At 48.1% G+C, this 16,314-nt stretch overlaps 1 protein-coding gene across 2 annotated transcripts in view; it reads left to right on the top strand.

Annotated features, from left to right (window-relative positions):
• SPATA17 (spermatogenesis associated 17) overlaps positions 1–16,314 on the top strand; it is a 190,903-nt gene that overhangs the window by 83,715 nt on the left and 90,874 nt on the right. For both annotated transcript variants that reach the window (XM_066595077.1, XM_066595078.1), the window contains one exon: positions 6,817–6,940. In XM_066595077.1, the coding sequence (XP_066451174.1) occupies positions 6,817–6,940 (124 nt within the window). The remainder of the gene's footprint in view (positions 1–6,816; positions 6,941–16,314) is intronic.

Consider the following 16,314-nt stretch of genomic DNA (forward strand, 5'->3'; position numbering starts at 1 on the left):
CAAACTCTGCGGAAATCTGTGTTAAAAATCTGCACTTGCCGTAGACATGAGGCCTTAGCGTGCGCAAAAACGTGCAAAACCCCTGATATATCTATACATAGTTATTAGAGCGCCCCCTTGTTACAGCCCTGGGTATAATAGATGATGGGAGAGATCTCTGTACTGCCCACTGATATATCTATACATAGTTATTAGAGCGCCCCCTTGTTACAGTCCTGGGTATAATAGATGATGGGAGAGATCTCTGTACTGCCCACTGATATATCTATACATAGTTATTAGAGCGCCCCCTTGTTACAGTCCTGAGTATCATATATGATGGGAGAGATCTCTGTACTGACCCCTGATATATCTATACATAGTTATTAGAGCGCCCCCTTGTTACAGTCCTGGGTATAATAGATGATGGGAGAGATCTCTGTACTGACCCCTGATATATCTATACATAGTTATTAGAGCGCCCCCTTGTTACAGTCCTGGGTATAATAGATGATGGGAGAGTTCTCTGTACTGACCCCTGATATATTATTCATAGTTATTAGAGCGCCCCCTTGTTACAGTCCTGGGTATAATAGATGATGGGAGAGTTCTCTGTACTGACCCCTGATATATTATTCATAGTTATTAGAGCGCCCCCTTGTTACAGTCCTGGGTATAATAGATGATGGGAGAGATCTCTGTACTGACCCCTGTTATATTATACATAGTTATTAGAGCGCCCCCTTGTTACAGTCCTGGGTATAATAGATGATGGGAGAGATCTCTGTACTGACCCCTGATATATTATACATAGTTATTAGAGCGCCCCCTTGTTACAGTACTGGCTATAATAGATGATGGGAGAGATCTCTGTACTGACCCCTGATATATCTATACATAGTTATTAGAGCGCCCCCTTGTTACAGTCCTGGGTATAATAGATGATGGGAGAGATCTCTGTACTGACCCCTGATATATTATACATAGTTATTAGAGCGCCCCCATGTTACAGTCCTGGGTATAATAGATGATGGGAGAGATCTCTGTACTGACCCCTGATGTATCTATACATAGTTATTAGAGCGCCCCCTTGTTACAGTCCTGGGTATAATAGATGATGGCGGAGATCTCTGTACTGACCCCTGATATATCTATACATAGTTATTAGAGCGCCCCTTGTTACAGTCCTGGGTATAATAGATGATGGGAGAGATCTCTGTACTGACCCCTGATATATCTATACATAGTTATTAGAGCGCCCCCTTGTTCCAGTCCTGAGTATAATAGATGATGGGAGAGATCTCTGTACTGACCCCTGATGTATCTATACATAGTTATTAGAGCGCCCCCTTGTTACAGTCCTGGGTATAATAGATGATGGGAGAGATCTCTGTACTGACCCCTAATATATTATACATAGTTATTAGAGCGCCCCCTTGTTACAGTCCTGGGTATAATAGATGATGGGAGAGATCTCTGTACTGACCCCTAATATATTATACATAGTTATTAGAGCGCCCCCTTGTTACAGTCCTGAGTATAATAGATGATGGGAGAGATCTCTGTACTGACCCCTGATGTATCTATACATAGTTATTAGAGCGCCCCCTTGTTACAGTACTGGGTATAATAGATGATGGGAGAGATCTCTGTACTGACCCCTGATATATCTATATATAGTTATTAGGATAGGAGGATGTTTAGTGTGTATCACTGTGGAGAGTGTGCCAAAATGGCGTAGGAAGTCATTCTTGCCATCACTTGGGATTTCAGGGGTTTGACCCCCATAAAACATAAGTGATAGCATATCCTAGTGAGAAAGCCTTGTATACAGTGGATATTATATATATAGAGGATATAAAAGGCTGCACACCCGTTAGAATGCCAGGTTTCCGATTTCCCTCCCCCTCCATGTGAACGGGTATCTGTACAATTTCAGTGGAAAACAAAATGAATTTTTTTAGGGTGGACAATTAAAAATAAGAAAACTAAAATAATGTTGTTACATAAGTTTTCACACCCTCTTATATTTGAGGGTGGGTTTATGTTCAGAATCAGCCAATCACATGTAACCTCCTGATAGATATCAGTCTGCACTCTGCTGCCATTGGTTACAGGGATTCTCGGCCCCCCATATAAAGTTCGGCTCTTCTCGGAGGATTTCCTGACATTCTCTTAGTTGATCGGTAAGGATCTTGCAACACATCAAGGGGGTCTGATTGTTGGAAGGTGTCAGTCAGTGGAAGGGGGCCAAAACATCTCCAAGGCATTATATATACCATGGGGCACAGGGGAGACCATCAGCAAGAAGGGGATTAGTGGCCCAATAGTGAAATCACCAAGAACTGGACGGCCCTAAAAATTGATGAAAAAACCAGATGAAAATTATTCCTGGAGGCCAAGAAGCCGACACCAACATTAAAGGAGCTGCAGGAGTTTCTGACAAGTCCTAATTGTGTAGTCATGTGACAACCATCTCCTGTATTCTTCATATGTCTGGGCTGTGGTGGAGGAGGACAAGATGGAAGACTTTTCCGACAAAGAAGAACATGCAAGCCCGGCCAAAACCTCCATCAAGTCTGCCAGAAGTCTGTGGGGGACGTGTTCTGTCTGATGAGAATTTCAGAAGGGATGTTTGGTGTAAAGCCAAAACTGCTGACACCAGAAGACCACCAGACCCACAGTGATGTTGGTGGGGGCAGCATTATGTGGGGGCTGTTCTGCTGATGGAACTGGGGCTTTAGTCAAGGGGGAGGGGATTATGGACAGTCCCAAATATCAGTCCATTTTTGCACAAAACCTTAAGCCTCTGCTAAAAAGCTGAAGAAGAAGAGGAATTTCACCTTTCAGCACGACGACCCAAAGCAGACCGCCAAATCACCAAGAGAATGGCTTCACCAGAAAATCAAAGTTTTGGAATGGCCCAACCAGAGCCCAGACCTGAATCCTATTAAAGATCTGTGGGTGACCTGTAGAGGGCGCTACACATGAGATGCCCTCACAATGTGACATAATTGGAGCTTCTGCAAAGAAGAGTAGACAAAGATGTGCCATGGTGATAGACATTGACCCAAAAAGACTGAATGCCATCATAAAGTCAGAGGGGGCATCAACAAAGTATAAAGTGGACAACCCTGATAGGTCCTTTTTCCAATAGGAAATGGCAAGGATAGGTAACCACTCATCCTGCCATGGGTAAAGAATATAGTGCTACTATTTGTGAGATTATAATGGGGCCCAAATCCCAATGTACCAGGGCTAACCGGAGGAAGTCCCAGCCAACTCAATCGAAAGCCTTTTCGGCATCGATAGAAAGAAGACACATGGGAAGATTCCTTGAAACTATAATCTCTTCCCTGTCAGGGACAAAGCCCACCTCATCACCGTGAGCAGGAAGTGGAATATATGGTTTCAGCCTGTTAACTAGGATTTGTCTTTACGATAATGTTAATAAGGGATATTGGTCTATCGTTGCTGCAGACCAGGTGGTCCTTGCCCGACTTTGGGGGGACACAGATATTTGCTGTCAGGGTCTGGGATGGGAGTTCCGATTCCTGAGCCAGGGAGTTACATGTTTAAGTTAACGGAGCAACAATGGCTTTACTAAAAGTCTTAAAGAACCAGATCGTAATTCCGTCGGGCCCTGGGCACTTCTCAGTCTTTAGAACGTGAATGGCCTCCGCCACTTCATCTTCTTTGATTTCTGTGTCTAAAGAATGTCTAGCAGCGTTAGAGAATGCGGGACCGACCAGATCTTCAAATAATCCTTCATTTTGTGCATCTTCTCTTCCTTGGAGAGATTGGCAAACTTCCTCCTTACACTATACAAGTCAATGTAAGAGAAAACACCTTACCCCCGCCTTTATGAAGTAATACACGTGGCGGGCAGCCGTGGGCGTACAGTCCGAGCGAGCAGCCTGCTGCTTTTATTATCGTCTTCCTAATAAAGTTGTTTTTATTTGTCTCTCACTTGTAGGTATTTTTGGTCAATCAATTGCCGCAAAAGTTATGAGCTGAACGTAGCTCTGTCTAACCCTCGGAGGAGAGCGTGCGCTTAGGTGTACTCTCCAACAGGAAAAGCCTCGCAAGGAGGTCCTGCAGTTTTTGGCCCCCCAATCTTTCAATCTAGAGGCAGGAGATAAAGATTCCCCATGGGGCACATTGCAGGGGCCCCAGTAGGATCAGAGGAGGGACTCTTCAGGAATTCAGGCAGCCATACCGAGGCCCTAGGTATGTTATCATTTAATCTTCAGGACCCCCTCGGCTGCCCTTCCAACCCAAGAAGAGAGGACCAAATCATGTTCGATCAGAGACCAGGATAGGGTCAATAGCCGTTGAGGGGGACATAAAGATGCAATCAATACGATATTAAGAGTTATTGGCCGAGGAGAAGAAGCGGAAATCTTTTGTAGAGGGGCAGAGAATTCTCCAAACATCAATTATGTGTGGGAAGCCGGGGCGCCTCCTAATTCTACGGTCCGCCCCGAGGTTGAGAGGACTTACCAGATGATGTCTCAAGGAAGCGTCCATGGGAAAATTGAAATCCCCTCCCTGATAGTGTCACACAAGTGAGCGCGATATGGGGCCGTGTCTCCTGTCCCGATATCACACTCGACATCCATGTAAAAGCCTCGTGGATGGGAGACGTTTTCATGTGAAAACCGTCTCACATCACTGTGGGGCTGCAGGGACCTCCGGCGCGGCTGCTACAGTGCCGGCAGGGGAGCGCGGAGTTCTCTTACATGGCTTTCAATGGGGCTGCGATGTGAGATCGCCAGTCAGATAGAACATGCCGCGATTTGTTTCTAGCATAGCAGCACATCGCCGTGCCAGGTGTGAAAACATCGCTGCGGTGTATGACCCACTCAGAATGGGGCTCATATTTGTGCGAGATTTCTTGCAACGCACAAATATTACGAGATTTTCTCGGCCGCATGAAGCCGACCATATTTCTTGATTTTACCCCAATTTTTTGTTGTATTATCATTAGAGATGAGCGAGCATACTCGCTAAGGGCAATTACTCGATCGAGCATTGCCCTTAGCGAGTACCTGCCCGCTCGGGAGCAAAGATTCGGCTGCCGGCGGGGAGCGGCGGGGGAGAGCGGGGAGGAACGAAGGGGAGATCTCTCTCTCTCCCTCTCTCCCCCCCACTCTCCCCTGCTCACCCGGGCCGGCAGCCGAACCTTTTCTCCCGAGCGGGCAGGTACTCGCTAAGGGCAATGCTCGCTCGTGTAATTGTCCTTAGCGAGTATGCTCGCTCATCTTTAATGATAATACAACAAAAAATCTTGACTGTTGACTAATTAGTTTATTTTAGAAGATGTCACAGAATCAAACATTCTTCCGAATGTAAACTGGCACAAATTTGGCGCACGTGTTAGGCGGAATGCACACTTCCGGGTCGGATTCCGCATGCCGGGTCCCGCAGCGAATCCCCCCCTGTGCCTGGCCGGTGACCCCTGCGTACCTGTCCACAGTCGTCTCTTCCGTATTGCAGATGTGCCGGCTGGTGCGTCGGCCCACATGCGCAGTACAAAAATGCAGCGCCGTCGCTAGCCAATGACGCGAATCCGCGACCCTTCTGCAGTGTCATTTGATCACAATTGATTTTCGCTCGTGGACGTCACTTTTCGGCAGCATGTCTATGGGCAGTATTTGCTGCGGACTCCGGAGGCGGGCGCCGTGTGCGTCGGGCCTTAGTGCAATGGGGAAGTTGGCACATGTTGTGCAAAATACACTACACGGATCCAGCGTGTTCCATGTTTTTGCCCCATTTTATGTAATTAGATTGTTGACTAATTGTTTTATTTTAGTTCCTGAAGCAGAATTTAATCTGTGCCGCAAACCGTGTTTCAGAATACAATTCGGCGCACATCTTTTTGCACGCAGCACTGCTAGGTTAGCGCACTTTTGGTGTATTTTTCCGATTTTTGTCACGGTCTAAAATGTGTCAGATTTAGAAGTCCGTGCGCCACTTTAGTAAATTTTGCGCATTTTAGGAGTGTCAAGTTCTAAAAAGAATTGGCGCGATATATGCCCATAATCATAAATAAGGGCTAATGTGTTCTTTTCACGCACAATATACGACCGTATCGCAGTCCCTCAGACACGTGGAAATCGCCTGTGTGAATGCACCCTGCTCACCCTCCCCTCTGCCGTCACCTGTGCCTGCTATTTTTTTGGAGGGGCGATTAGGGGTACTTGTGGCAGCGGAGGGTAGAATGGCTCTCAGTCCCCATGTATCCATCCAGTATTACTAACTAGTGTTAATATCCTCGTTGCCACCAGCCGCTCTCGCACAGCCCGCTTTTTACCACAATTAGTGCAGCGGTACAACGCTCCACTGATTTCAATGGGGCTTCGCAGACCAGCGCTCAGACATGGCGCTTCTAACGCCGCGATTTTTGAGTGCCGTCTGCTCTATTTTCTTGCGCTTTAGGCCTCCTGTCCACGGGCGAAATATCATTGCGTTATCCGCAGCGATGTTCCCGCATGAAACGGCGCACCCAGAATTTGGGCGCGCTGCTATCTATGTCGCAGAGGATAGTCACATGTAAAGGCACCCATGAACGGAACGGCTTGTTATCCGATGCGACTGCAGAGAAAACGTCCTGTTATTCCACCTCGTTAGTGACTAGTAGGGTGATACACTGTATCCGCACATCCTGGTATCTGCTCGTGTATTCTCATGTGATACATTGTATATATCTGTTCATCCATTATCGCGTGTTTCGGCGTCACGGTCGTCTTGCTTACATTATCCTTTTCTATCCTTCCATATGATTTCCTCCTGTTTGGCGCCATTCTCATCATTTTTGATCTGCTTGTCTTGCAGGAAAGAACTGGAGGAATACGCCGAAATGAGAAATAAAGAGAAAGTGCGAAGAGCTGCGGAGGATGCCGAGCGTGCGAAGGAGCGCGGGGCTCGCAGGATGCATTACCTCCTCAGCACCGAGCAGGTTCGTCTACAGCGCAATTCCCTGACAGCTCGGAAAAGCTACAGGGACTCCCATACTGACAGAGACAAAGCAGGCGGCTGAATGGGACAAGACGAGTGGGGGAGATAGCGCGAAAACACAACTTCTACTTCAATTACGTCGTTTCCTTGGTGTGAGGGCAGATCGCACCGCTGCCTGCTGCAGCATCACCGCCGCCGAGCGCAACTCAGCACTTTCATCTGTGACTGCCAGCAAGCAGCACAAGAACATTGCTTGACAGCAAAGGCTAATTTTCCTTGGCGCCTTGTCACGCTGTGTATTTTGATGGGATGTAGCAGAGCCGAGATTGGCAGGTGCAGCAGTGCCGAAGATGTCAGGTGTAGCAGAGCTGGGATTGACAGGTGTAGCAGAGCTGGGATTGACAGGTGTAGCAGTGCTGGGATTGACAGGTGTAGGAGTGCTGAAGTTGTCAGGTGTAGCAGAGCTGGGATTGACAGGTGTAGCAGAGCTGGGATTGACAGGTGTAGCAGTGCTGAAGTTGTCAGGTGTAGCAGTGCCGCGGTTGACAGGTGCAGCAGTGCCGAAGATGTCAGGTGTAGTAGTGCTGAGTTTGTGTCATGTAATAGAGCAGGGTTTGTCAGATTTGGCCAAACTAAAGGTTTCAGGTGCAGCGGTGATGAGTTTGTCAGGTGTAGCAGGGCTGGGTTTGTCTCATGAGGCAGAATGAAGTGTATCCGGTATAGTAGTAATGGCTTTGTGTGGTGCAGTAGTGCTGAGTCTCATGTAGCAATAATGAGTTTGTCTCATGTAGTAGAGTTGGGTTTGTCCTATATGTCAGTGTAGTAGTGCTGAGTCTGTCAGATATAGTAGTACTGAGTTTGTGCCATGTGGTAGAATTAAGTGTGTCGGGGGCAGCGCTGCTGACTTTATCAGATGCAGTATTGCTGAACTTGTCCATTGTACAGTACTGAGTTTGTCTCATGTAGCAGAGTTGGGTTTGTCAGATATAGCAGCACTGAGTTTGCCAGGTACAGAGCTTATCTCACATAGCAGAGTTGTGTTTGGCGTATGTGGCAGAACTAAGTGTGTCAGGTATAGTGGTGCTAGGTTTGTCATGTGTAGCAGAGCTGAGTTTGTCTCATGTAGCAGGTTGGTTTTCTCAGATGTGGCAGAGCTGCATAATTCCACTGGAAAAAGAACAAATCTGGCGCTCGTTACACTAATTAACCATTTCAATTGACGCGTCTTTGTTTGCCGCACCCAAAAAACATGCATTGTGGGCACAAAAAGTACAGTACAATACGCCAATGTGGACGCAAAGAAGCAGTGTTCATTCCGCAAAGACACTACACTCACGCACATGGAATTCCACATCCGCTCGTGTGAAGGGCGCCTTACTACACTTTTGCGCACCGATTGAAATACTTAAATAGCCTAATCAGTTCCAGACATATTTTTTTCCAGCACAATTACGCAGTGTTTCACGCATCTCCTGGCGTATTTTGCTCGCATTTGCGCACCCCCATTGACTTCTATGGGGACTCGTGGTGCGCAAATTCTCAGGAAAATAGAACATTCCGTGTTTATTTTAGCGTGACCAAAATACACAGAAAAAATACGCACGTGTGAACGAATCCATTGGCATCAATGGGTTCTCGGCATATTGCACACGCCGATTGTACAAGGGGGACCTCAAATGCAGCAGAGCTAAACTGGTCAGATGCAGCAGAGCTGAGTTAGTCGGTTGCCTCACAATCGGACCTGCGGGTGCAGCAGTGACAGGTTTCGGAGGTGCTTGTCAGATGTAGCAGAGCTGGTTGTGGTTTCATCAATAAGGAACTGTCTGGGCTTTTTCTAGAGGCCTGTAAAGACACAGTGGGCTCTGCTACATCTGCAGGATGCTGCGCTGCCTGCTTGTTTAGCAGCATATGTTTGGTGAAGGTGTGTACACAATTCATTATGCTAATGTGCCGCTGTCAATACGTACTTAATGAGAATGATATACCTGACATTGTGCCGCAGCTTTATACATCCCAAGACACTTCACCACCAAACCAATTAACAAGTTCTATTGTTTAGGTAAATGAGGACAGCCTGCGGGCCAGATGCCATCCGCCGGCGCCTCACTTCTGCCCCACTGACTGCCTTGTTCTTGATGCCTAAAATAAATGTGACATTCATGAAAACTATAGCAAAAAAATCACCGATAACCATCAGAAGTAGAACCGCACTCAGCGCTCCTCATAGGGGACAACTGCTACAATAGCAACTGCTCATGTGATGTGTTCGAACCAGCTTGGAGAAGGTCTCCGTAATACTCCACATGAGTAGTCCAGTCACTTTGTACATAAGTACCCATCCTGAGTTACATCCTGTAGTATACCCCAGAGCTACACTCACTATTCTGCTGATGGAGTCACTGTGTACATACATTACTTATCCTGTACTGATCCTGAGTTACATCCTGTATTATACCCCAGAGCTGCACTCACTATTCTGCTGGTGGAGTCACCGTGTACATACATTACTTATCCTGTACTGCTCCTGAGTTACACCCTGTATTATACTCCAGAGCTGCACTCACTATTCTGCTGGTGGAGTCACTGTGTACATACATTACTTATCCTGTACTGATCCTGAGTTACATCCTGTATTATACCCCAGAGCTGCACTCACTATTCTGCTGGTGGAGTCACCGTGTACATACATTACTTATCCTGTACTGCTCCTGAGTTACATCCTGTATTATACTCCAGAGCTGCACTCACTATTCTGCTGGTGGAGTCACTGTGTACATACATTACTTATCCTGTACTGATCCTGAGTTACATCCTGTATTATACCCCAGAGCTGAACTCACTATTCTGCTGGTGGAGTCACCGTGTACATACATTACTTATCCTGTACTGCTCCTGAGTTACACCCTGTATTATACTCCAGAGCTGCACTCACTATTCTGCTGGTGGAGTCACTGTGTACATACATTACTTATCCTGTGCTGCTCCTGAGTTACATCTTGTATTCTACTCCAGAGCTGCACTCACTATTCTGCTGGTGGAGTCACTGTGTACATACATTACTTATCCTGTACTGATCCTGAGTTACATCTTGTATTCTACCCCAGAGCTACACTCACTATTCTGCTGGTGGAGTCACTGTGTACATACATTACTTATCCTGTACTGATCCTGAGTTACATCCTGTATTATACTCCAGAGCTGCACTCACTATTCTGCTGGTGGAGTCACTGTGTACATACATTACTTATCCTGTACTGCTCCTGAGTTACATCCTGTATTATACTCCAGAGCTGCACTCACTATTCTGCTGGTGGAGTCACTGTGTACATACATTACTTATCCTGTACTGATCCTGAGTTACATCCTGCATTATACCCCAGAGCTGCACTCACTATTCTGCTGGTGGAGTCACTGTGTACATACATTACTTATCCTGTACTGATCCTGAGTTACATCCTGTATTATACTCCAGAGCTGCACTCACTATTCTGCTGGTGGAGTCACTGTGTACATACATTACTTATCCTGTACTGCTCCTGAGTTACATCCTGTATTATACTCCAGAGCTGCACTCACTATTCTGCTGGTGGAGTCACTGTGTACATACATTACTTATCCTGTACTGATCCTGAGTTACATCCTGTATTATACTCCAGAGCTGCACTCACTATTCTGCTGGTGGAGTCACTGTGTACATACATTACTTATCCTGTACTGATCCTGAGTTACATCCTGTATTATACCCCAGAGCTGCACTCACTATTCTGCTGGTGGAGTCACTGTGTACATACATTACTTATCCTGTACTGACCCTGAGTTACATCCTGTATTATACTCCAGAGCTGCACTCACTATTCTGCTGATGGAGTCACTGTGTACATACATTACTTATCCTGTACTGATCCTGAGTTACATCCTGTAGATCTTTTTTATTATAAAAGTGAAAAACATAACAATAAACAGAACATAAATATCGCTCACTTGGCATAAGACAAACATAAAACAAAACCAAATTATCACTTGTGTGATCTGTACTTTGCCTTACGTCAGGACAAAGGAACAAAAGCAAAAGGTCCATCTGGTCCAAACAATACTACACAGCACACTACACCAACCTGCACTCCAAAACTACACTCACTCATCCTCACCAATACATATACGCTACATACTACATATAACACATGTAAGAAAACATCCTTAACTCACAGGATCCAGCCTGAGATCCCAAAAAAAGAAGAAAGAAAACGACTAATAACCGAAGCAATTATATAATAAAAATAATGCAAACAATAACAAAAGTAATAATAATAAGAACAACGCAATACCTTTTTTTTTTTTTTATATATATATATATTTTTAAAATTTTTTTTTTTTTTTTTTTTTTTATTTTTTTAATGCCCACCACCTAAAGAATAAAACCTTACATAATCCTAAACTAACCCTATATCCAGACCAAACCACCACACACCCCAAACAACCCCCTACGGTGCAGCCTGGGAGCCACGCCTGCATCCCAAGTCCGTGCTCAATGTCTATGTCCAGGACGAGCCGAGCTGCACCGCATACACACACCCTGCCCGCCGCAGCCTGAGGGCCACGCCCGCACCAACAGTCCGTGCCCAGTGTTCATTGTCCGGGACGTGTCAAGCTACGGCTGAGGCATAAATCCCCCCCCCCCCCTCCCCCCAATAAGCCCCCACCCAACCTATCTATAACCCCTAGCCCTATATACAAAACAAAACATATAACATATCTTATACAACACAACTACAAACCAACACTACATATTAATACCCGAAAGCCTAAGGTTCAGTTACCTGCAGCCGTACATACCTGATCTTTGACCGAAAACAAAAACTCTACTAGTGTCACACACAGCCCTCCACCAGGACTGGATATGATAAGCCGGGCACCGACCAAATAGAGAAAAACTATCCCTATAGTTAATCTGTCCCTACAATGTCCCTACTCCTTCCCTAAAACTTACCCTCAGAGAAACTGTCCCTACCTCTCCCTATTCTGTCCCTACAAAGACCCTAACAATAAGAAGACTGTCCCTAACGAAATACAAACCCTCTCCATAGGAGAGAGGCCTTAGTCGTGCCCAACCTCTCATAATCCAGAGAGCGCACCTTCACCAGGTCACCAAGGATGTTTCTATTCACCTCATCCACGGGGAGGATTTTCTCTTCCGTCGAAACTAGACACCGTGCGTTCCAAATGTGAAACCTGACCACTAGGCTGACTAAGAATAAAGTGCACCGGTCCCTGCCACCAAGGTCCCCGAATGCCCCATAGACCCATTCCGCATACGAGAGGCGTGCCAACCTGGGCCAACCAATGGAGGCTCCCACCCGTTTGTACACCTCTGTATTAAAGGGACACTGAAGCAGGAAATGCTCCATGCTTTCCAGTACGTTGCTGCACTCCTGGCGGGGGCAACCCCTATCCACCAGTGGCCTGCTCTTCAAGTTGCCCCTTACATACAGTCTCCCGTGGAAACAGCGCCAAGTCAAGTCCCAAAACTTCAAGGGGATCCTGTCAGAATTCAATAAACGTAACCCTCCCTCCAGGTCCCGACTTGGGCAGTCCTTGAGCGCCAGGGGCTTCTGGAAATGGGTCAACAGAACCCTCTTATCGAGGAGTTTCCTCGACAGAGTTCTGATCTCCCACATCCCCAGACCCCACCGACGTATCATCTTCAGAACCACGGTAGCGTAAGCCGGAAGATGCCCGTGCGGCGTGCGAAGATCCTTCACTCGCCCTCCTGTCTCCCATTCCTGGAAGAAAGGCCGAAGCCATCCCCAACAGGAGAATACCCACGGAGGAGCCCTCTCTTGCCAGAGGTTGCCTATATTGATCTTAACAAAGGTGTTTACGAGAAACACCACGGGGTTGACCATAGATAACCCCCCTAGTCTCCTCGTGCGGTACGTGACATCTCTCCTAATTAGGTTCAACCTGTTCCCCCACAACATTAGGAAGAACAGGTTGTAGACCCGGGTCCAGAGAGGTTCTGGCAAAATGCATACGCTGCCCAGGTAGATGAATAAAGGGAGCAGGTATGTTTTGATCAGGTTAACCCTTTCCCGAAGGGTCAAAGACCAACCCTTCCACTGGGCCACCTTCTGAGTGGCACCATCGAGCCTGACCACCCAATTTTGCATGGGGTAATCTCCCCGGCCAAATTTGATGCCGAGAACTTTAGCCGAGTCCTGGGGCACTGGAAGGGTGTCCGGGAGACTAAATGTAGGATCTCCCCTTCCTAACCAGAGACTTTCGCACTTATCCCAGTTGATGCCGGACCCGGATGCTTCCGAGTAGCGATCCACCTCTGCCATCACGTACTCTGCCTCCCCCCTCGAGGACACAAAGACGGTGACGTCATCAGCGTACGCTGCCACCCTGAGGGCGGCCTCCGGCACCGTCCGATCCATCCCGACCCCCGCCATAGGCCCACCATCAATCATCCTAAGGAAAGGATCAATGGCAAACACGTACAGCAAGGGGCTCAGAGGACAACCCTGACGGACGCCAGACCCAACCTCAAATGGGTGGCCGACCCAACCGTTCACTAGCGGGAAAGTCTCAGCCCCTACGTACAATGTCTTGAGCCAATTGACAAACCCCACTGGCAGGCCATATCTCAGAAGAACAGACCAGAGGTACTCGTGATTAACCCGATCAAACGCTTTGGCCTGATCCAAGGACAGCAGGTACCCCTCCCAGTGACCAGCCCTACCCTGCTCCACTGCCTCCCGGACACCTAGAACAGCACTAAAGGTGCTACGGCCTGGAACAGAGCAATGCTGGGCGCCCGAGAGGAGCCGGGGTGCAAACTTGACCAGCCGATTAAACAGCACTTTTGCCAGAACCTTCCTGTCCGTATTGAGAAGCGCTATGGGACGCCAGTTCTCAATACGGCTCGAGTCTTTACCCTTTGACAGAAGGATCAAAGCCGACCTCCTCATTGACTTTGGGAGAGCGTCCGAGGAAAGACACTCATTGAAAACCTCAGTCAAGAGGGGACTCAAGAGGTCCTTAAAGGTCTTATAGTACTCAGATGTTAAGCCATCCGGTCCCGGCGATTTTTTGAGCGCAAGCCCATCAATCGCCAGTTTAACTTCCTCTATGTTGATCTCCTCTGTCAAAACATTAAGGGAGATGTCATCCCCTGGCTCAGGAACAGCTTCAGCCAGGAAAGCCGACATCACATCTCGATCTAGATCCCTCTTTCTCAAAAGGTGCGAGTAGAAGGATCTGATGACTTCCAGAATCCCTGATCTGGACCTGTTCAGAGATCCCGTACCGTCGATCAGTCCCGTGACAACTTTACGATTCACTGACATCTTGCAGTTTCTGTAAGGGTCAGGTGAGTGGTACTTCCCGAAGTCCCTCTCAAAAACCAAAGATGCGTGCCTATTATACTGGCACCCTTTGAGCAAAGACTTCACTCTGGAGATCTCCTCGCGGCTACCTCCAGTCGAGACGAGATGTTCGAGTTTCCTCCTCAGGCCCTGATAAAGACGGTACTTACTCAGGCTCCTGAGGCTAGAGAGCTGGCGGAAGAACCTCGCCGCCCTGATCTTGAGCATCTCCCACCACTCTGACTTACTGCTACAAAGATCCAGTAATGGTACCTGGCTCTGCAGAAAATCCTCAAAGGACTGTCTTATCTCTGCTTCCTCCAGGAGTGATGAATTCAGCCTCCATAAGCCTCTACCCATCCGGGGGGTCTCTGCAACATTCAGGGAAAACAAAATCAGACAGTGGTCAGAGAATTCCACCTCAACAACAGATACTGGTGAAGAGATGGCTTCCTCCTTCAAATAAAACCTGTCTATTCTAGACCTGCACTCGCCTCTATAATAGGTGAAACCCGCGTGGCCTGGGGTGTGCCGGATGTGGACATCCACCAGGCGAGCTTTGCTAGCTATGCTATTAAGCGCGACGCTATCATAAGTCAGCTTGCCTAGGGAGCCTCCCCTGTCACGGGTCCTCGTGACTGCGTTAAAGTCACCCCCAAAGATCACCTGCCGACTGGTAAAAAGGTACGGCTTGATCCTCATAAAGAGATCCTTGCGGTCCCGCTTGGTTTGGGGACCGTAGATGTTGATTAGCCGAAGCTCTTGTCCCTTCATGAGAACATCCAGGATCAGGCACCTCCCTATTTCTAACTCGATAACCCGTCGGCATTCAACCGCTGCGGTAAAAAGTACCGCCACTCCGCTATATGGCTCGGCCGCAAGAGACCAGTAAGATGGACCAGACCTCCATTCCCTCCTTGCCTTATGCACAGCTGCCAAATTTGGCAGCCTGGTCTCTTGCAAAAACAAAATGTCGGCTTCAACGCGGCCGAGAAAATCAAAGGCCGCAAATCTAGCCATATCAGATTTAATGCTGGCAACATTAATGGATGCCAGTGTCAACGGAGTGGGTGCCGCCATCATTGGTGATCGAGTTAGATGGCTTTCTTCTTCCCACCCCCCTTCTCATCAGGGTCTGAGGATGACCCCTTGCCACGTTTCTTGGACACTGAAAGGTCCATGGCAAGGGGCTCCTCAACCTCGTCCTCCTTGCCACTGGGCTCTGGGCCAGCCCTCCCCCTGGAGGTCACCAAACCCCCACAAGAGGAAGGCTCAGCACCCCCTGTAGGCCCCACGCTTGTCCTGGACACCTCTGCCTCCTCCGAGGACGAGAGAGCTTGGTACCTGTTGGAGAGCCCAACAAGAGGAGAGTTTGGATTGCCTTCCTGCACCTGGCCCGTTGCACGGGAAGATTTCCCTTCCCTTTTTTTCATTTTCTTGGAGCCCTGCTTGCGCTTTTTCTTTTGCCACTCATCCTTGCCCTCACCCACACTTTCATAGTGGGAAGAATCTGAATAAGTGGCGTCCTCTTCCCTTTGGATCCTCCTGACCTCCTCATTCAGCTCCCTGTCCCCTGGAGCCTCAGCCACATGATTTGCGTCTGGAGCAGGGGCCAGCATTGACCCACCTGCCACCTGGGTTTCCACCAGCTCCCTGCCCCTTCCGCGCTTCTCTTGGCGCCTTAGCTTGGCTGCCCCAGCATGTTTGTTCCTCCTTGGCTCCTGGGCTCCATCGCCTCTGCTGGTCCCCTCCCCTGCAGAAGCAACCTCATGGCTCTCCTCCGCTGGGGCCCTGACCGCATTGGCGAAAGAGCGCGGACAGCGACTGAAAGGGTGACCGAGGTCACCACACAGGTGACACCTAATCTCTGTACAAGATGCCGCAAGATGACCTACCTCGCCACACAGAGCGCACTTGATGACATTACAGGCTGCACTCAAATGTGTGGGGTCGCCGCACTTGTGACAGAGCTTCGGCTGCCCCTGGTAGAAGGCCAAGATACGATCCC

The sequence above is a fragment of the Eleutherodactylus coqui genome, chromosome 3 (genome assembly GCF_035609145.1).
Source record: "Eleutherodactylus coqui strain aEleCoq1 chromosome 3, aEleCoq1.hap1, whole genome shotgun sequence".
Classification (NCBI taxonomy): domain Eukaryota; kingdom Metazoa; phylum Chordata; class Amphibia; order Anura; family Eleutherodactylidae; genus Eleutherodactylus; species Eleutherodactylus coqui.